Source organism: Anguilla rostrata, chromosome 8 (assembly GCF_018555375.3).
Source record: "Anguilla rostrata isolate EN2019 chromosome 8, ASM1855537v3, whole genome shotgun sequence".
Lineage (NCBI taxonomy): Eukaryota > Metazoa > Chordata > Actinopteri > Anguilliformes > Anguillidae > Anguilla > Anguilla rostrata.
In genome coordinates, this window is record NC_057940.1 from 22,876,894 (window position 1) to 22,893,271 (window position 16,378).

Genomic DNA, 16,378 nt, shown 5'->3' on the forward strand with positions numbered 1-16,378 from the left:
TTACAAATCTAAAATTGTGGAGTACAGAGCCAAATCAAGAAAAAAATAACATTTTTTGTCCCAAACACTATGGAGCTCACAATATAAAAACAAGTGAACAGTCCTCAGCTACCCCTAGACTGGGTTCTAGGAAGATGCATTGGCAGCATGTATGTCCCAAGGGTATTAATACCAACTGGAAAGAGCATGAAATTGCCATGGAGACAGGAGTCCCTTGGATTCCACTGCAGGGCGCAGTAGCAGTGAAAGCAGCATCACAAGACTGATCGCTTTAGTGATGTTGCATCTTTACTTGCAAGCTAGATAAATAATTACAAATGTTTCAGGACAAAATTGTTTAAGTTTACACCTGAGCTTACAGAACATCTGGGGAAAGCCACATACATTTTGAAATGGGAATCACCAGAAAGCAGGCAGCCTCATTAGATATCACAGAGATAAACAACACTACTAACCATCTCTGAGCCTGTCAGATAATGTACTGGCAGTAGGAAAACCAGGGCATTGATCCTTGTTCCTATTTTGTGTTCTTTGTAGTTCTTCAGCCTCAATGGGCTGTTTCCATGGCAACCACCACCTCCTTGTTTCATATAGGGAAGATTAGTTCTTATTGTGTAACAAGGAGAATTTAAAGGAAGTTAGGCTAATCCCTGAGTGCACTTCCAGAGGAAGGTTGAACAGTGCCAGCGGAGTGCTGTGGCTGTACTGATTGTAGTGGCCTGCCACAGACAGTGTCAGCTTCAGCTGAATGGATAATTGCATGAGTTGCTGCTCTTCTCCTTTCTGAGGACCACCTTGTCCTCTTCCGTTACCGAACATCCAATAAGACCAACATGAAAAGTTAGAGAAGTTTAACTGCTTTAACCAGACCCTAATACAGCATTGTCAGCATTGGGTCAAGGTAGCTTTGTAGGATTGTACTTTTTCTGGTTCCGCAGTACAATTGGGAAAATTCAGAGAGATTAGCCTTTTGCAAATGTATGAATGACTATTTATATTGTTTCACTTGAATTGTGAATTGCATATATTGGGAATTATTAAGTATATGTTGTAAAAAAAAAACATAACCCTGCTTTTCAAATGTGTTTTTTGGACAATAATTTACCAGTTGCTTGGTAATGTGGCTTGGCAACCATGTTGTGGTAAATAGGAGTTCTTTCAGTTAAAAGCTGTTTCTCGAAAGTCGGCACTTGTGTAGCCTTAAAACTTGCAGATAAGGTCAGCATATCATCTAATTCTATTAAAAAGTAGCACAAACAATACCTACAAAGGGATTCTAAACATGGCAACTGCAATTTCTAGTGTAGATCTTTATTTGTGATTTTTTGCATGAATCAAATCCCATGTTTTGTGGCCACTGTCCTGACCACCTCAGTTACATATGCATGAATGCTGACTTAAAACTAGATGCTGAAAGCTCTTATACCAGCATTAAGGAAGCAATTGAAGACACCTGACTAAGCAGAAACACCTGTGACGCCATTTGTCCCCAACATTATGATAGCCTGAAATGGGGGACTATTAAAAAGTGCTGTAATTTCACCATGGTGAAACCGAAATGTATAAAAGCACCCTTTGTCACAAACTGAGCTGTGCCGGAAGAGACGCCTAGCTAAACACTGTGCACAAATTTGTTAGGCAGTCTTAACATCTTGCCGGCATAGATTGTAAAACGTGTTTGTGTTACTGAGTGTTTGGGGAAGGAGTGCGTGGGATACGCTACCTGCATGTATGCAGACATATATTTTTTACATTACGTAATTAGGCTATATTAAGCTGTGCATTAAATTGTTTTAACGCTTTTGTTTTAATGAGGGAAAAATACGAAACTTACGCTTACGCTTGGATCAGCTGGAAACTAGAAAACGAAGTGCGACCAGTACCAAACGGGGATTTGAGTTTGCCAGGAGGCGCAACCACTTATTAGAATGAAATAGGAGGATTTGCATCCTAATGTTTCGTATAGCTGGTGAAGTGAAATACCGTCTTATTTTCTGTTATGTGTTTATTGTTTTGTTTAATGTATAATATAGTAGTGTTGTATGTTCTGTTAAAATTGTTGCGTTTGTACTTTTACGTCCTTTATGTATTAATTTATTAAATGGGTTGTTGGTTTGTCTGGAGGGAGGGGCTACAGCTATTTAAGGGCTTGGTAGAGCCCTTCATGGGAATAGCACCTGCTGTAAATAAACCACTGGTGCTCCTCAACTGAGTCTTTGTTGTTTTTAAAAAGCCACCAGCTGCCGGTGCACCCTAATACTCTTAAATAAAAACTGAGAATGTGTGCTTTAATTGTTTTATTTCAAATCTAAAATTGTGGAGTACAGAGCCAAATCAAGAAAAAATGTCTTTGTCCTAAACATTAGGTCTTTGACTTTCAGCAAGTGCCCCACAGACATGTCATTAATAAAAACCTTAACCCTTGGTTTTGGTTATTTATATTTTTTATTTTTTATTTATAGATTTATTATGTTTTATACAAATCTTACATTTTCTGAAAACAATGAAATTATAACATACAATGTCTAATATCAGTAATAATATTTTGCTCTGTTGTTTGCACAGTTGTGCATACCTTCTGTCTGGAAAAAATTTAAAGAAAATCATGTTTGATTTCTTTAACAGATGACTCCATAGTTGACACAATCACTGGCAGTGAAAGCATGACTTGCATCCCAGCAATGGAAAAAGCAGACCACTGTCAGGAACATCCTAACAACAACTGCAGACCAGCGATGGACCAGCACAAGCAGCCTTTGAGTCACCATGACTGCCCCTTAGTGGCCACATGCTATACAGATGGCCATATTGCCAATGGAAGCAGCAAATTTAAGGTTATTTCTGTCGATGGCCAGGAGAATAAGACAACAGAAAATGGTAGTAAGGTAAGAGGCAAATCTGCTACCACAACACTTATATAATCAGGCTCATTTTAAAATGGAGAAATTACAAGTAATTTTATCTTTTTGACCTGCTTTGAGTAATCAGCATGGCCTAACAGATTGTGTGCAAGAGACAGTGGAGCAGTTAGTAGTGCTGTGCGTGCAGTTCATGGTCAGATATAGTAGTGCTCAGGTAATCAAAGTCTGAAATAAACAATGATTGGGACTAATCTGTCAGAGACAAAAAACAGAATTGAGTAGAATTGACTCAAATGTCATCCCAGACTTGACAGATGCATTTTTGAGTTCAAATTTTAAATAGGCATATAAGAAATTGTGGAGAAATTTCCACAAACAACTTTGGCAGAAATACATGTTGCAGGCTGCTGACTTACATAAAGAAAATATAATTTCAGTTGAGTCAGATGGCACACACATATATATTATTTTAACACTGCTGCTGGATTCCAGAATCTGGCAGGTTCTGTTCTTTCAAACAAATTCATTACAAATTATTGGCAAATGAATAAGGCACTGCATGGTCGGACACTCAGGGATTCTGGGACAGAGGCAAAAAACTTGTTCAAAATTTTGTGCAGATGGTGAAATAAAACTTGTTTGTTCAGTTGATGCAGAATGATGCAGTGAACAAGTGTACATTAAGCACCACCAAAGAGTGTAAAAGAACAGCTGATCATGATCAAATTTAATCACAAAGTTTAAACCTTGTATTTTTCTTTCTTTTGATTTCATGTTTTAGCCTTTCATTTTTATAAGCCACTGCAAACTATGTCATTGATATGATTAGGATTATTTAACCATTTCTATTCAGGTAATAGCATTTTTTTAAAAATCTATTGCTTAGAAAAAGCCTTTCCGCCTAACACTAATAAAAAATTCACCTGTTTTATGCATTGAAAGCAGCATGTGACAGTGTTAAAACATTGCTGTCAATCATCTGTGCTTAATTAGTGGAAATTGTGGTAGATTACTGGGGAGTTGAAATGTTTTCCTTGACTGACAAGAAGAAAGCTGCCCTAGATAAACTGGCGCCCCTATCAATGACTGATGAGTACTGACTGAAACCACCTTTACAATTGAACAGCAGTGCAGTGTCAGTAAAAATAGAGGAAGCATCAAATTGGAACACACCATGTGTTGACCATGTGTTTTTCAGTCTCCCACACACAGCCACTCTAGCTGTGACTTTGAAAAGTACGAGAATGGAGGAGAGCTGGCACCATCTCTCAACCAAAGAGTAGATGATGATGACTGTGAAGACCATGGCAACCAAGATGACTGTGATAAATCCAAGGAGGCTGAGGGCCTGCAGGCAGAACAGCTTAAGATCTTCAATGTAAGTCAATCCAACAAACCAGCTGTATAATATGTATATGTCATTTTAACTTTGTATTATGATTCAATTGAATCAGCCAAAAATAACATGGTTCCTGCCTCTTGCCCAATGCACACTGGGATAGGCTTGGGCACCCCCGCGACCCTGCCCAGGATAAGCGGGTGTAGATAATGGATGGAAAAATAACATGGTTCTCAAATTATATATTTATTTTCCAAAAACTGGTCATGGGTCCATCCACAAATATTCGCACCACAGTTTTCAATACTTTATACACTTTCCCTTCGCTGGGGAGCTAAGTCACATTCAGTTTTTTTTAGGGTTATAGGTGTATAAGGTTTGGACATATATGGGGGATTATTGTGGGGGAACTTTGACCATTCTTCCATAGAGAAACTGTCAAGAGCCTTCAGTCTGCCCTCTTCAATTCAAAACACAAATTTCTGATGGAGCTCAGACTGAGATGACCAGAGTTATTTTGTGGTCATTTAACCACTTATCGGTTGATTTTGTGATATGCTTGGGATCACTGTCATGCTGAAAGATCCTCTGCAGCCAAGTTTGAGGTTCCTAGCAGAGGGAACCAGGACAATTATTTATCAGCATTGCATAAGCACCATTTCTGCCAGTTACTACACCACATGTAAGATTTTATTTTTTTAAAATACATTGGTGATTGTTCTGTCCTTACAGCTACAGCCAGTTCCTTCACATCCATCATCTGTGGCTGCAGAAAACATCCTGGTCACTGCTTGTGAGAGTGAAAGCAAGAAGATGCGACTCCAGGGACCACAGGTACTAACACCCGATGATCATGTGGTCAGTTTTTCTTGTTTTCTTGAAATAATTATATTTGATGAAGTATTTTAGATACTTTTCAATGTTTATGGCAGATGTATGAATCTGTGTGATACTTACCAAAAAGGTCAAAAGTTTGTTTTTGGATGATGTAATACACTGTGTTCACAAGACAGCAATATTTCAATTTCTCACAATCAGGGAGGGTTGAGTAAATGTTGCAGTATGCATTCACATGTTTGGAGAGGTCAGGTGATACACCTGAATGCATTGCATCTGCCAAGCAGGCATTGCACTTGCATCAATTTAATGATGTGTGACACGCCCTGAGATCTTCTGGGAGAAGATTTTATGGTGTGATGATACTATCATTGAGATTTTCATCCTAAAAGCAAATCGCTAGGTTGGTGCAAACCAAAAACTGTCCCTACCAACAATTGCAGATTTTTTGGCCTGTAAAAATGATCAGCCCTTTCAGACATTCTGCATTTCAGATAAGAATCATATCAAGAAGCCACCTGAAGGTGAAGAATGTTACACAGCTAATATGAATCTCAAGATGCAATACAAATTGGTTAATGGCTGAATGAACCATTTTGCACATTTAATTTTCTCCCTTCTATGTATTGTCTCCATAGGATGAAGAGTTTTCTAATGAAAAACACAGTACAGAAGAAAAAGCCCCAGCTGATACCACTACACAGGAGGTGCTGTATATCAATGGTAATGGAACCTACTGTTGCCATAATTACAGCGGGTTAGGGGGAGGACCAATGAACCTCACTGAAGCTGCTTGCAGTGGTGAGTTCACTTATAGCATGGCATGAATCTTGGCAGCTTGGGATCAGCTTAACCCTTTTGGGGTTTGGGGGCACATTCAACTAATGAATGTCCATTTTTTCTAATTTCTATTTGGTTATTTATGTCAGTTTTTGCTGTACTTGTTCAAAATAAAGATTTAGTTTTAAACCATTTGAGCGTAAAAGGCTGGTAAAAAGGAAGACAATGGCTGTCAAATTACATGACTTCAATCTTTTAAAGGAAGCCTCCTTTGTAAAAAACCATGAACTCATGAGATGAAGTAAGAACATGGAAGAATTATAAGGCTCAGTAAGATTTGAATTAAAGAACACATTGTATTTAACTGATTTAAATTTTTTAACAGTGAAATTAATACATTTTTAAAACTGTGAATTAATGACATTTTAATTATTCACTTAAAATTTTGAATTTGTTTGGTGTGAATTCAAATGTGAAAAAATTCAGGTTCTGAAAATACACATCTCAGAAATTTATCTCCAAGTTTCAATGCCCCAAGTTGAGTTTGAAAAATATATTCCATTAGTAAAAATCTCTCCAAACATGCACCGAGCATCAGGGTTACTCAGGAAAAGGAGTAGAATGTGGATCCAATCGAATATACCTGTAACCAATCATCATCAGTCTCGTCAATGAATGAAAATTCCAGTTGAAAACCTGAGAGGTGAGCCACTTGCAGCAGACACATACAGCAACTCTCTACCAAGCGAGGCATAAATGGTGAAATCTACCAGTTGTATTAGTTGTATCTATCCATGTATCATACTCCTTTCTAACTAGTCTGTTTTCTAAATTCTCTAACTAGACATACGTTTTTATTGTACGTCAGTCGATTGCTAGAATGATATATTTATAAATTGTATAATGAGTAAGTCAGCAAATACCATTTTTAAAAGTGAGTTAGCTAGCTAGCTAACCAGACCCGCATTCAGAATAGTTACAAAAGTGCATGACTCGTGGATAGATAATACAACTGGCTGCATTCACCATTTATGCCTCGCATGGAAGACAGTTACTGTATAGTGTCTGCTGCAGGTGATGTAGGTTTCAGGTTATCAACTGGAATTTCCATTCGTTGCTATTTTTCACAGAGATTGATGGTGATTGCTGGCTGTTAGTGACTTCCCCTGGTATGCCATTTCTGCGATTTCCTGTGTTTTTAGTGCTTTCTAGGATTTTTCAGCAGTGTGGGATGGTAACTGTCAACCTTAAAGGGTTAAGCCTTTTAACCATATTAGCAAATGCTGTGAGAAACAAAGTGTGACTGTGCACACACATTCTGGAATGTGCTGGGGCCAAGATTCCTATCTTTGTGTGTTGTTGCAGTTAGATGTTTGACGGTCACTGTGAACAGCGTTGGTGCTCCTTCTGCAGTTACGGTAACAGCAGTGACAACAGGCATTGTATCAAAGACTCAAACCTTGCAGTGTACAACATATTGTACTGAAGCAAACTTGAAATAAATAAAAATGGACACCCTGCAGCCCAGTTATATTATTTGAGTACGCTCTAATTGAGAACATTGTTACAACATTCTTTTAAAGGCAAAAAGGCATACTCTTTCTTTCAGCGATGGACTGAAGAGGTTAAACAGGCTATCAATGATTTTTACTCCTATTTGTTCTGAGCTTTAGACAACCGAGTAAATCATTAAAAAAAGATAAAATGTCCATTTGTAATATACTTACATTACTTTGACTTTCAGTATATCCAATAATTGTGTCTTTATGATTCTTTTGTCCATATAAATGTTTTTGTAATACAAAATTCCTCTTTTCATATTCATGATAAAGTAGTTTGCAAGGTCAGTAGCTATTTTCAAGTGTCTGCTTAGAACATGGCTAGCATAGCTGATCACCAATGTTCTCTTTAGTCCTTTTATCATCAGATGTTTGGTTATCTGAACAGTTATAGGTTTGTTTTTTTAAGTCAATCAAGTTATAGGATTAATTAAACAAGACTGTAACCTTTCAAATGAGCCATAATTGGTGTCTATGAGTCTGGCAAATAATCTAGGTGCGTATCTGCCTCCCCCACCTTGTGTGTAGAGGGCTGACAAGCAGAGAGTGTGCACAGACTGAAGCCAGCTAGTTCTCAAAACATGGTATTGTGCTATAAAATATTGTTATAATTATGGCAGGTCAGAGAAAAAGGTTGTACACTGTGACAGAAGAAATTGAAGACGATCTGAATTAGAGGCTTTATTTTCAGATTTGGAAAGTGCAGACTCGCTTGAAGAGGGTGCTCTAGACAGAAAGATAGGCCTGCTGTTGGGCATGTAAGTATATTGAAAAGGTTAATTTAGTGTTCTCCTTGTTATTTCATCTTACTCCACATCAATTTCCTGTATGCTACTCCCCCTACACCTTTTCAGCAAGACCGGCTTGGCTAGTAAATTTACAGAGCTGCTTGTGCTTTTTGTGTCAACAGCTCCAACATTTTTTGAGATATTTATACCAAAACAATCAGTTTCCGATTGATTAACAGTGTTCAGATTCTGAACAACACACTTGCAGCTGACATCACTGTCAGCCACTGCAGCTGCCACAGATACAGATCATCATATACCGTAAATAATTCCTCACATATTTCCTACATTTTGATACTTTGTTCTGATGGTACTCTTGTGTCGGTCAAATAATGCCATGATCCGTATGTCTGCTGTGTGTTAGCACAAAGTTAAAAGGCTTTATTTAAGAGTAGTGCAAACCAGGAGGAAATGGCATTGTGGCAAACACGCCTGCCACAGGCCACCGAAGTGGCTTTCTTTGGGGCCCTCCAGCACAGAGACACAGGGAGAAGATGTTCAGACAGTCCACATTTATTCCACGAGGGTTTGGCAAGATGGTATAGCCAAATGAGCAGATGTAAAAACCCTGTCATGACAGAGAGCTGCCTGGTGTGGGTGGGGATGGCAGATTTAACCTGTGCGCAGTGATTACCTTACTACGCACAGGTGCAGCCACTCCTGTTCCTGGGTCCAATTAGCCTGGCCAATTATCTAATTCTTCACCAATTATCCAATTGGCCAGGTCTAATTAGCTTGACCCAGGGCAGGTGTGGCTGCTTAAACCAGCCATCCCCACACCACATACCCCCAACGCCAAACTGAGGCCAGGGAGAACCACTGGCCGAAGCCTACACCCCCCCCACCCCCACACTCCCAAGAAAGCAAAAGACAACAAACAAAAACAAAAACACTCCAAACACGGTAAAAAAAATAATTAAAAAAAGTCAGGGTGGGTGGCCCCGGAACAGTCCAGTACATGTGGTGACCCTCCTTCGGACGACAAGGCAGCCCTTCTTCCTCCTCCCTCCTGGAGCACGGGAAGTCCTGGGCTGCTCTGCTGGCTGGTGGGGGCGTCACCGGCTTGGGTTGTTCCAGGGGCTGTGGTGGGGTGGCTGGGCTGGTGGGCTGGTGGACTGGCCTTGTGGTGCTGGGGACCAGGAACCCTCGTGGCTGTGGTGGCCGCCAGTCGGCTCTGCTGGCGGGCGGCTGCAGGCTTATCCCCTCATGGACTCCGGGCAAACCAACCAGGCCAAAACAAAGAACGAAAAACAACCAAAACGGACGAGAAAGGAAGCAAAACGGCGCGGCCACCGCTCGTGCGCCGCCCGTGGCTGACCCGCCTTCCCGGCCAAGTCCAGCTCACGGCGCGACCACCTCTCGTGCACCGCCCGTCGCTGACCTGCCTTCTCGGCCAGGTGCAGCTCCTCAGCATCCCAGCTGAGGATTGCCTCCTTCCCCTCCCTGGTCATCTTCAGCTCCCCATTTTTGGCCCGGAGGATCCACCCGAAGCCCTGTCGGGAACACCTCAGCCGCCCCTCCTCCAGTGTGCTTCCTGGCTGGCCCTCCTGTGCCTCTTTGCTGTGCCGGAGGAGCCCCACGTTGGGCGCCACTGTGGCAAACACGCCTGCCACAGGCCACCGAAGTGGCTTTCTTTGGGGCCCTCCAGCACAGAGACACAGGGAGAAGATGTTCAGACAGTCCACATTTATTCCACGAGGGTTTGGCAAGATGGTATAGCCAAATGAGCAGATGTAAAAACCCTGTCATGACAGAGAGCTGCCTGGTGTGGGTGGGGATGGCAGATTTAACCTGTGCGCAGTGATTACCTCACTACGCACAGGTGCAGCCACTCCTGTTCCTGGGTCCAATTAGCCTGGCCAATTATCTAATTCTTCACCAATTATCCAATTGGCCAGGTCTAATTAGCTTGACCCAGGGCAGGTGTGGCTGCTTAAACCAGCCATCCCCACACCACAGGCATTTTTAAGTGCTTGTGGTTATGAGGTTACACTTCAAGCACTTGTTGCTACAGCGCATTTTATTTAAATCATTTCCCACTGCTGGGCATAAGATATTTTAATTTAATAATGAATATTTTTTTGAAAGCACTGCTGCTTTTTGTGACCACTTTATGACTTTAGTCAATATTTTCCATGAGAAACACCCAGCTTTAAAGGATTTAAAGAAGTCCAACATAATTTCATTTTTTACACATTGTCAACATATTTAAAAACTGAAACCTACAATGCCATAGAATGACATTGTTGTCCAAATAACTATTAAAACAAGTCAAAGAGAGTGTTGCTTTGCTCAGCATAATACATCATGACGATGAACTTGGCCTTTTAATGAAACAGCTTTATGAAGTGACAGGTGCTTTTTCGATATGGGGAAAGTAATTTGGTGTGGCACGCATATAGTCCCCATCAGAATGAACAAGTTCCTCAGTTTTGATGTAAATTTGGTAAAAACTACACTGGCCATGTTTTTAGTGATAATAGCGTTTCATTTTCACTTTCTGAGCTAAGATTTTAGCATACAACTTGAATGAATAGTTTCCTGGTTTAATGCTAAATTGGGTAGGAGAATGTCAGTCTGTATTGAGAGTCAGACAGAAACATTGTAGGTTTTTTCATAGGATGTATTGACAATACAAAGAAATTTAATTAAGTGGGACTTATTCTTATGCATTCTTATACAGGCAGAATCGATTGCATCCACATTCTATTCCTTTTCCTGAGTAACCCGAATGCTCTGTGCATGTTTGCGAACTGAATTGTTGCAAACTGAATTTTCAAAACTGAGTATGGGGCGTTGGAAAAATGAAACCTGAATTTTTAGGAGCCTGGTTTTTTTTAAAGATTTGATTTTGGGATGCTAAATTTTCGAGATGTGAATTTTGTGAACCTGGATTTAAAAGTGAATAAATTTAAATGTGTTGAATTCACAGTTAAAAATTCAAATGTATTAATTTCACAGTTTAAAATTTTAAATCAGTTAAATTCAATGTGTTCCTAAATAAAAAAAATTTTGAATATTATTTTCTAACATATAAGAATCTCATTTGGGTCCCATTTCAGGATTGCATTTTTTTATGGCTATTTTTTTTAAAATAACAAAATAACAGTATGATCAAAACAATAATGGCGGTAACCCTAGGTCAAAGTTTAAAACTCTACATATTCTGATACAGCAGTTCTGTGCAGGCAACTCTCAGTGCAACCGTTTTCAGCATTGATGAGTCAATCACAGTCTCATACTTGGGTGTGCCTGTTTAAGCAGTTGCGCACTGTGACTAAACCAAACTGGAGTGAAATAAATCTTATATCTTCTTCTGTGGGTGCCTGGAGAGTAATTAGTTCAATGTGAAGGAATTTTGGAGCTTAAAAGTAATATCCAAAATAATTTAATTTGGCCGAGGTAAATTCTTAGTTTTGAATGGACATCAATGGGGAAATTTGCACCAGAGGCTTACTAAAGTGCAATATCTCGAGTTACCACTGGAGTTTATGAGCTTCACGGAGAATGCCAATCCCTGGTCCCCTGATGCAACGGCACCCAAAACGACCTGTTCAGCTTGAAGGGTAAGAAACTCACTGGATTTATGTATTTTTTTATAGGGGCAGTTCACCTCTAATGTATGTAAGCTAAAAATGTAACCGCTGATCAGTTTTATGTATTATATACCCTTATTTAAAAATTGCGTATTCAAAAACCACCTGTGAACACCCAGCACATGAAGAATAACACATGTGAACAATAAAAATAATCTCACTTAAAATGAGGGCGGTAACCTATGTTATTTTCAAGTCACATGTTTTGTTTTCACATGAAAAAATTTATAAATTTATAGTTTGACAGGACATATTTATTCTGAAAAAAAAGTTTGGAGTGGATTGAACAAATCAGTAAAATTTTACATGCATTTTCCAAAAAGTGGGCCCAATGTCCCAAAAACCTCTCCAAATGGCACCAAACCTCCAAATTGGAATATTGTCCATATCCTTTTTCCATTGAGGGTGGTACCCTCTGGAACCCCACAAAACAAATATTCTTTATTTACCCATTCCCTCTTTTTGACTGAGCCAAACCAATGGAGAGCTTCTAAGTACAAAATGTGTTCATAATTGTTAGTTATCACAAAAACTAAATTCACTTGCAAACAATCAAACCACTTGGTTTTACCTTGCTGTAATAACCAGTAATAACCATATGAAATTTGTCATACAACAATATACAGTATGTTGTCATTACTAGCTATGATAGTTTTATATACCTCATAACAGTGAGTGTTTTCATGTTTGATTAGATTCGATTCTGCTGCTACTCACCTGATCTACAAACTTCCCAGACTTAGCCATGTCACCCTCCTCCTCATCTTTCTTCCCTGGCAGTCGATATTGACTCAAATCGAATTCAAAACCTTAGTGCTAGCCTGTCAGCCAGATAAAGGGTTATGTTGCTTGTCTGTTCTGGCCCCACAAGCTTTGTGGTCAGGACAGCAGTAACCATGCCCATCTTCCAATGCAGAGTATTTTGGATTTACTTTTTCAATAGTACTGCTATAGGTATAGCTGTGTAAAAAATAGATTAGCTGTGTAGTTTTGTTTACTGTTGTTTACAATTAATTGTGGGTTATTTGTCTAACTTTACTTTTATTCATTACAAGCGGGCCTTCTGTGTCTCTCCATTATATTTTATTCCTGGCACTAAAACAGACAATCACTTTTCTAAGTCGCTCTGGAAAATAGTGCCTCAGTAATTGTAATGTAATTTAATTAGTACAGAAGCGCTGAAGTCTTTGTTGCAACAAAAGTATTACTGGTGTGATCCTTTCTGCAGGGCCCACAGATCTCAGCATGAAGAAACAACTGACACCCAGCCCTGGCTCATCCAGCAATGGCAGCCTTCAACCCCAGCTCAACTCCACTGAAATGAACACGGTCAGGCAGCTCATAGCTGGCTACCGGGAATCTGCAGCCTTCCTGCTCCGCTCAGCCGACGAACTTGAGAGTCTCATATTACAGCAAAACTGATGACTTTGGAAAAGAGGAATGACCTTCCGCATTTTCTGTTAGTGTCACTCGGTGCTTGATTATCTTGTCACTGTTTTTGCATAGTTTAATTTGTCTACCATAGCTAGCTGCTGGTTGGAAAAAAGAGTGTCTTGCCATGGGCTGTTTTGAACCGTTCAAACACATGGCAATCCATCAGGTAGGGTTAACATGTTTGACCATGATGCACTTCAAAAAGGTATGGTATGCATGTGCAATATTTCTGAAGGGTGCTTTTGCGTTTTTTTCATTATGCCCTGATTTGCTAACCTTTTCCAATTGTTTGTGGTGCAATACTGGTGTAACAATATTTTCTATTGATTTATTTAATTAAAAATTTTTTTTTTTTTTTTTTTTTTTAAGGAAATTACAGATTTACTGTCAGGGGGACCATTAACTATGTTGGATATTTTTGTAAAATTTGTTTTACAAAGGAAATTGCAAGGAGAAATTAACACTATTTAATACAAATACAATCATGTATTAACTACAGAGAACTATACTGATTTGTTTATTTTTAGTCCCATCTAATTTAATCTTTTGGAAAGAAAGGTGCAGAGAGATTTGGAAATTTAAAAAATTAACAATAATAACACAGTAACCCAAACACTTACCAAGTGTTTCGATCTGAGATGCATTCTATGTCTATTAAAAACTTAACTACATACTTATTGATGTAGACTGAAACGATCAAAGGGGAGATTTACATACCAAGGAACTTAAAATATTTGAAATTACAAGTGTTCGAATCAACAAAAATAACAATTTATTAGGTCAGCTGATAACTGCAATCGGTTTCTCAGTTGCTGAACAAATGTAACTAATTGCATTCCCAGATTACTTTTGTAAAGTTAACAAGCATGACTACTTTTGGAAACTGCCTGTTGACATTTTTTCCCGAAGCAGTAGTAAAGAAAACACTTTGAAGCACAAAAACCTGAAACTGGAAGAGGGGTTCCAGTCCCCTATTTTCATCTTCGGAACAGCTGCTGCTGAATTTAGACATATCATATTTATAGCTATGTATGTGTATATTTGTGAATGCATGTGTGCACGTGTGCTGTATTAAGCTGCATCTGTGGGCTTATTGAGATGAGCTCATTTATGTGCAATCTAGGATGAACCACTCTTTTCAATCACACAGGTGCAAATATTAGATCAAAAAGGGGTAATTAAGAGTTCTTAAAAAGCACTTATGTTCTTCAAGTCAGACTTGGGTCCTGTATCTATTTGACTACCAATCCATCCTTAAGGCTACATTCCTTACAGTGAAGGTTTTATATATAGATATGGGTGTATCCTTAAAGACCCTGTGTAATCAAAATCAATATATTTTTTTAAATACAACTTAGGAAAGTTTATCCTGTTTATCCTAAAAGCAAAAAAAAAAAAGTTCTTATACTGCCCACTGCTGGAGAACTTGGTATTGGTCATTGAATACCTTGTTTCTGACATCACTCAGTAGCTTTGGAAAACTAGCTCACTGTTTGAATATGTTCATGTGTTTGTTTATCACTTTACCAGTACTGACTGTACCATAAGTACTGATTGCACCATACAGCATCATGGCTTGTTGTAAAAGTGACTGCATGGGCATGACAGTGTAAAAGTACGATATGGCTGTGCACTGTGCAGGGAGGAACGCGTCATTGCTCGCTTTTGAGTATCTAGCTAGGTTAGCAGGCTAATGTTGTGCTGTATCAATACAGGGTGACCAACAAAATAACATCATCATCTATGTCATGATAGATGATATGGCAGGTTTTGTTCCTGGCTCAAAATAGGGCTTAAGTGGTGACACAACAGCAACTTTAGTCAATCTGACTTTACTGCTGCTGTCGATTCAATGTGTTCTATCCCCATATTTAGCTACATTTAGAGTGTAAAGTTGTGGAAACTCTTCAAGAGACCACCATAATGCACTGAGATGTAGACTATAAAAAATGAAACACGCAGAAATTTTTTTAATTTGAACAATTTAAATATTTATTGAAGGGTTACACTTTATAAGTGCCAGAATTGGAGGACATTACAGCCTATAATGAAGGATTAACACATTGTAAGGGGTCATTCTACAGGTATTACAGCTACTGTAATGCTTACAGCATTCGTTTTTGTTGTTGGTGCCTTGCAATAACACAAAAGGCTTTTCAGAATGTTATTTCTCAATTAAATCTGCACATACAGGCAAAAACGGTGTATATTAATGATAATAGAGTAGAATACACTTAATTGCATAACAGATTATTGCATAATTTGGATATTTGCATAGAACTTCCAAATCCTGAACCAATTCCCATTCATTCCATTCACAGAAAATACCCTTTATATTATGACTTCATTATCAGAAAAAATGATGACTCGGTTGCCAGATATCAATAGTTTGCTAACCTAGATAGATAGCTACTCTGACAGTGAGACTTTGAAACCATTCAGATTTGCCAAACTGACAGCATCAGTTCCCACTTCTGTGGCACTTGCCTATCAGTGGGACTTAATTAATTGGCTCATACATACATTTATATGGCTAAATTACACTGAACCCACCACTGATTCTCTTGGTTTCACAGTGACACAATGTCAGAGTTGCAGTACAGTTTTTTGTGTTGTGCAAGCTGCCAAACTAAAGACTAGTGTAAGTCCATTTGCTGACTGTTTAGCAAAAGCGAAGTTTTTAATATTCACTACAGAAGGAACATGCTCCCTCAGTTCTCCAGCTTTCCTGTTCGGGGGAAAAAAGTTATCTAAGATCAAATGGAATTTTTAACATTATTTTCCTGTTTTAAACTTATAAAGGTGAGTATACATATTTTTCTAATAGCTGGGTGATCACTTTAAAAGTTAAAAGGTGATTGCACAGGGTATTAAAGGTTAAAGGGATAGTTCACTTTTTTTCTTCAGTTTTTCAGTTGTATTTTTTATTTCTTGGCCCAGTTTTTTAAAATCTGTAATGAGGTATAACCTGCTGGCTTTACAACGACTGATTTTTTGGGCATTTGGGGGTTTGTTGTCTGAAGCAAAAAAATATACTTCAAGTAATTGTAAAGCAGTATGTTCAGCTGGACACATGAAGAGATTATTTTTATGTCGTGTTTATTTAATTACAAACAAAAATATCAGTTTTTGTTCATGTTCATTATGTTTTTATGTTATGTTCACTTGTTTGAATAATAAATAA

At 38.7% G+C, this 16,378-nt stretch overlaps 1 protein-coding gene across 2 annotated transcripts in view; it reads left to right on the forward strand.

Annotated features, from left to right (window-relative positions):
* LOC135261125 (nucleolar protein 4-like) overlaps positions 1-14,550 on the forward strand; it is a 34,463-nt gene extending 19,913 nt beyond the window's left edge. The window contains exons 6-10 of one of the 2 annotated variants that reach the window (XM_064347079.1): positions 2,626-2,885; positions 4,060-4,239; positions 4,933-5,034; positions 5,676-5,838; positions 12,989-14,550. In XM_064347079.1, coding sequence (XP_064203149.1) covers positions 2,626-2,885; positions 4,060-4,239; positions 4,933-5,034; positions 5,676-5,838; positions 12,989-13,182 — 899 coding nt within the window. In that variant the 3' untranslated portion in view covers positions 13,183-14,550. The remainder of the gene's footprint in view (positions 1-2,625; positions 2,886-4,059; positions 4,240-4,932; positions 5,035-5,675; positions 5,839-12,988) is intronic. The other variant, XM_064347080.1, reaches the window with a different exon arrangement.
* Positions 14,551-16,378: the final 1,828 nt, after the last annotated feature.